The 4,827-nt window shown below is 28.2% G+C and overlaps 1 protein-coding gene across 1 annotated transcript; it reads left to right on the top strand.

The window, feature by feature from the left end:
* Positions 295–2,139, top strand: LOC109727300 (protein terminal ear1 homolog). Its single transcript, XM_020257363.1, has 4 exons — positions 295–845; positions 939–1,091; positions 1,154–1,295; positions 1,975–2,139. The coding sequence occupies exons 1-4, from the start codon at positions 295–297 to the stop codon at positions 2,137–2,139; spliced, it is 1,011 nt and encodes a 336-aa protein (XP_020112952.1).

The following is a 4,827-nucleotide window of genomic DNA, read 5'->3' as shown; positions in this document are numbered from 1 at the left end:
GCTCCGTCCTCTCCATGTATCTTTTCCACCTGCGCCGCCGAAACATCTCTCCGTGTGTCTTTATCTAGCTATAATCCCCCTCCTCTCTCTCTCTCTCTCTCTCTCTCTCTCTCTCATTAATTTAAACTCCTCATCCCCACCTCTCTCACACGCACCACCACCGCCACACCATCCACAATGCTAGACCCAAGTGCTCCCCCATTCCAATACTCACCCCCGTTTCCTCCTCCCACAGTAAACTTCAACTATATCCCACGCTTCTATCAAACCCAATATCACCTCCCTCACCCCCTCATGAACCATGGCCACTTCTCACCGTACCTCTCCACCTACTTTGTTGATTATGCATCGCCCCACCACTCCGTTTTCGCCACTCGGGCTCTCTTTCACGGCACCATTGCTGAAGCACCGCCTAGAAACCTACACGTCGAAGAAGAAGAAGAAGAAGAAGCAGTAGCTAAAGTCCCTTGTGCAAATAATCCCCTTCCAACTCCAAACCCACCTCCTTCTCCTCTACAACCTCCTACTAGTATGATTGCCGCTGCTACTTGCTACCCTGATCCATTGCACGAGTGGCAACAGAAACCGATCAGGAAGGGCTCGGTTTGGATGCGCCGATCCGACGCCATAAAGCGAGAGAAAGAAAGAGAAGAAGAAGAAGAAGGAGGAGGAGACGACGAGGGGGCCCAATTTACGCGACCGTGCGTCTTCCTCTCATTCCCTAAATCATCCTCTGCCCGCTGCGGCGTTACCTCTTCCAATGCGGCTCTCGAGTTTGACGAGTCGAATCGGAAGTCAGAGAAGAGGACGACCGTGATGATCAAGAACATACCCAACAAATTCAGGTGATCGACAATTAAGGCATTATATATATGTTAACATTTCTCTTCCATCTCCTAGGCAAAATAATTAAAATTTTCACGAACTTGAGCGTGCAGCCGGAAGATGTTGATCGAGATGCTGGACGATCACTGCAGCAAGGAGAACGCCAAGGAATCTTTGAAAAAGGCGAAGGGAAATGCCGCTCAAAATGGCGACCCCATCAACGTCCTCTGCGCGTACGACTTCGTGTATCTGCCCATGGATTTCAGGCATGTATATATATATATATATATATATATATATATATATATATATATATATATATATGCAGGAACCGGTGCAATAAGGGGTACGCGTTCGTGAACTTCACCACGGCGGAGGCAGCGCGGAGGCTGTACGAACGGCTGAAAGGATGCAAGTGGGACGTCTTCGACTCCAGGAAGATCCTTCATGTTTGCTTTGCCCGTATCCAGGTGGGTGTGGGGCCCCCATTGCCTTCGCCGTTCAATTCTTCCCTTGTTTAATTTCCTTTTTAAAAATTAATACTGAAGTACTGTTAAAGATGTACCGGCATGTTAATGCACTTCTATTTGTACACCCACACAAAAAAAAAAGCACCCATGCATCCACCCAAGTATTTTGAGATAAGACTAGGAAAAAAATTATCGGCCTTTGATGAATACATCGGAGCATTCATACTTATTTATTAGTAGGCGTATAAATAGTATTGCTTTTACAGGGAAGATGAATTCATAGTTGATTGTATTAATGTTAATAATGAGCTGTCACGCTTGTAGTAAAGTAGATTAGCTTATATACTATAGGCCAGTATATTAGGTTTTGCTTTTCTAAAAAAGTTGCTAATTTGTTAGTCTAATAATAAGCTTGTTTGAAAATCTGCTGATATGGTAATATATTGTTTTTTTATCCCAGTACATTAGAAAATATGAGAGGTATTTATAAGAGTGGCTACATATTATTTTTAGATGTATAATTAATAAGATAAATGTATAGCACAGCTATTTTGATTAATTAGCTAAATTAATTAGTAGGAATAAACACATTCATGCAACTGTTTGACATTGTTTTCTTAAATATTTGAGAGTAGTGTATATATATATATATATATATATGGAATTCTGTAATTTGTAGGGGAAGATAGCCCTAATGGAGAACTTCTCGAACTCCTACTTCTGGTGCGACACCGATGACTACCTCCCAGCCATTTTCTCACCGCCACGTAACGGCTGCTCCACCTCTCTCTCACCTCCGGCTATCATCGGGAAACGGGCTACATCACTGTCTCTGTGCCATTAGCGCCTTTCAGTGTAAATGTTAAGCAAATTAATGATCTAGAACGAAAGAAAGTTAATCACTGTATAATTAGTAGTGTTCCTCTCAGAAGCTTTTTTTTCCATTGTATGCTCCTACCTTGCTAGGGCTAGCTAAGCTAGCAATAGTTAGATACACGGTACTATGTAGCTAGTTGTCCAATAGCTTTTGTGGTATTGGGGGTCATATTTGCATGGTTTCTTGTGTTCGTAGAAAGACAAAAGTGTTGCGGTAGAATAGTAGTAAAAGTTTGTTTTGGGTTTCTATTTGTGTGATGCAATTAAAGAGTAACAAGAGATTCACCAGGTAGTCAAATCATTGCTTTTTGTGTGAAAAATATGCACAGATACGAAGATCTCTTGTGCATACCTGCTATTTTCAGCTTTTAACTGGAAAAGGAAACGTGGTCTATGAAAACCCTAAAACCGGTGCGCAGAGCGTACGAGGACAAAAGTTAGTTTACTTTTGGAAATAAAAAAGCGGTTTCTTGGTTCTCTTCATGCAAACCTTCTCTTGTGTATAAGTAAGTATGTCTCCCAAGGTTTGAAATATTTATCCGAATATAGTGGAAAAATCCAAAAAGTCAAATTTTCTAAAACAGTGTGGCAACACATTGATTACAGTTCGAGTGTTCTTACACTTACTCCGGTTTGTGCAATAGACCGGAAATTCCAAGTGTTAGTGGCCCAATGTGATCCTGTACGTACTATTCTGTCATTGCCGTACATGCATGAGCATGCACGCAATTAATGCCCATAACTTCTATGTTTTGGTAAAATTGTTTTGGTAAAATTGTATCCAGCACTCATATGAGCCTAACTTCTTAAAAAATAATTTCTGCAGAAATAATTTTAATTTTAAAAATTGATCATAGTAAAAAATTGTAAAGCGTTTAACTGAGTTTAGATAAAAGTAACTTTTCTAAATCAATTTTCAAAAGCTGTTTAACAAAATATTTTTGATACTTGCATATATTAATANACAAAATATTTTTGATACCTGCATATATTAATACTTTTACTAAATTTTATTTTAAAATAATTTAAATTTAAATTTGAATTTAAAGTATAATTTTTAAATTTTAAATTTGTACAAAAAATAAATTGGAAAGTTTAAAATTTTAAATTAAAATTTTAAATTTTTAAATCTAAATTTAAATTTTCAATTTTCCAATCTGAATTTAAAATTTGAATTTCAAATTTAAAATCTAAATTTTTAATTCAAATTTTAAAATTAAAATTTAATTCAAAACTAAAAATTTAAATTTTAAATTTTAGATTTTAAATTTTAAATTTAAATTTAAATTTCAAAATTAAAAATTTGAATTTTAAATTTTAAATTTAAATTTAAATTTCAAAATTAAAAATTTGAATTTTAAATTTTAAATTTAAATTTAAATTTCAAAATTAAAAATTTGAATTTTAAATTTTAAATTTAAATTTAAATTTCAAAATTAAAAATTTGAATTTTAAATTTTAAATTTAAATTTAAATTTCAAAATTAAAAATTTGAATTTTAAATTTTAAATTTAAATTTAAATTTCAAAATTAAAAATTTGAATTTTAAATTTTAAATTTAAATTTAAATTTCAAAATTAAAAATTTGAATTTTAAATTTTAAATTTAAATTTAAATTTCAAAATTAAAAATTTGAATTTTAAATTTTAAATTTAAATTTAAATTTCAAAATTAAAAATTTGAATTTTAAATTTTAAATTTAAATTTAAATTTCAAAATTAAAAATTTGAATTTTAAATTTTAAATTTAAATTTAAATTTCAAAATTAAAAATTTGAATTTTAAATTTTAAATTTAAATTTAAATTTCAAAATTAAAAATTTGAATTTTAAATTTTAAATTTAAATTTAAATTTCAAAATTAAAAATTTGAATTTTAAATTTTAAATTTAAATTTAAATTTCAAAATTAAAAATTTGAATTTTAAATTTTAAATTTAAATTTAAATTTCAAAATTAAAAATTTGAATTTTAAATTTTAAATTTAAATTTAAATTTCAAAATTAAAAATTTGAATTTTAAATTTTAAATTTAAATTTAAATTTCAAAATTAAAAATTTGAATTTTAAATTTTAAATTTAAATTTAAATTTCAAAATTAAAAATTTGAATTTTAAATTTTAAATTTAAATTTAAATTTCAAAATTAAAAATTTGAATTTTAAATTTTAAATTTAAATTTAAATTTCAAAATTAAAAATTTGAATTTTAAATTTTAAATTTAAATTTAAATTTCAAAATTAAAAATTTGAATTTTAAATTTTAAATTTAAATTTAAATTTCAAAATTAAAAATTTGAATTTTAAATTTTAAATTTAAATTTAAATTTCAAAATTAAAAATTTGAATTTTAAATTTTAAATTTAAATTTAAATTTCAAAATTAAAAATTTGAATTTTAAATTTTAAATTTAAATTTAAATTTCAAAATTAAAAATTTGAATTTTAAATTTTACAATTTATTTTTGATATTTGCATATATTAATACTTTTACTTAATTTTATTTTAAAATAATTTAAATTTAAATTTGAATATTAAAGATTTGATTTTTAAATTTTAAATTTGTACAAATTATAAATTTGAAAGTTTAAAATTTTAATTTTAAATTTTAAATTTTTAAATTTAAATTTCAAATTTTCAATTTTGCATTTTGAATTTTAAAT

The sequence above is a fragment of the Ananas comosus genome, linkage group 2 (genome assembly GCF_001540865.1).
Source record: "Ananas comosus cultivar F153 linkage group 2, ASM154086v1, whole genome shotgun sequence".
Classification (NCBI taxonomy): Eukaryota; Viridiplantae; Streptophyta; class Magnoliopsida; order Poales; family Bromeliaceae; genus Ananas; species Ananas comosus.
Note: the sequence above shows the minus strand (reverse complement) of the source record. Positions and strands in the feature narration are given on the sequence as shown.

Excerpts from the sequence above, each read along its gene's own strand:
- LOC109727300 (XM_020257363.1), top strand. The coding sequence starts at position 295 with ATGAACCATGGCCACTTCTCACCGTACCTCTCCACCTACTTTGTTGAT. Across the intron at positions 846-938 it reads AACATACCCAACAAATTCAG|CCGGAAGATGTTGATCGAGA; the intron begins GTGATCGACAAT and ends TTGAGCGTGCAG. Across the intron at positions 1,092-1,153 it reads TATCTGCCCATGGATTTCAG|GAACCGGTGCAATAAGGGGT; the intron begins GCATGTATATAT and ends ATATATATGCAG.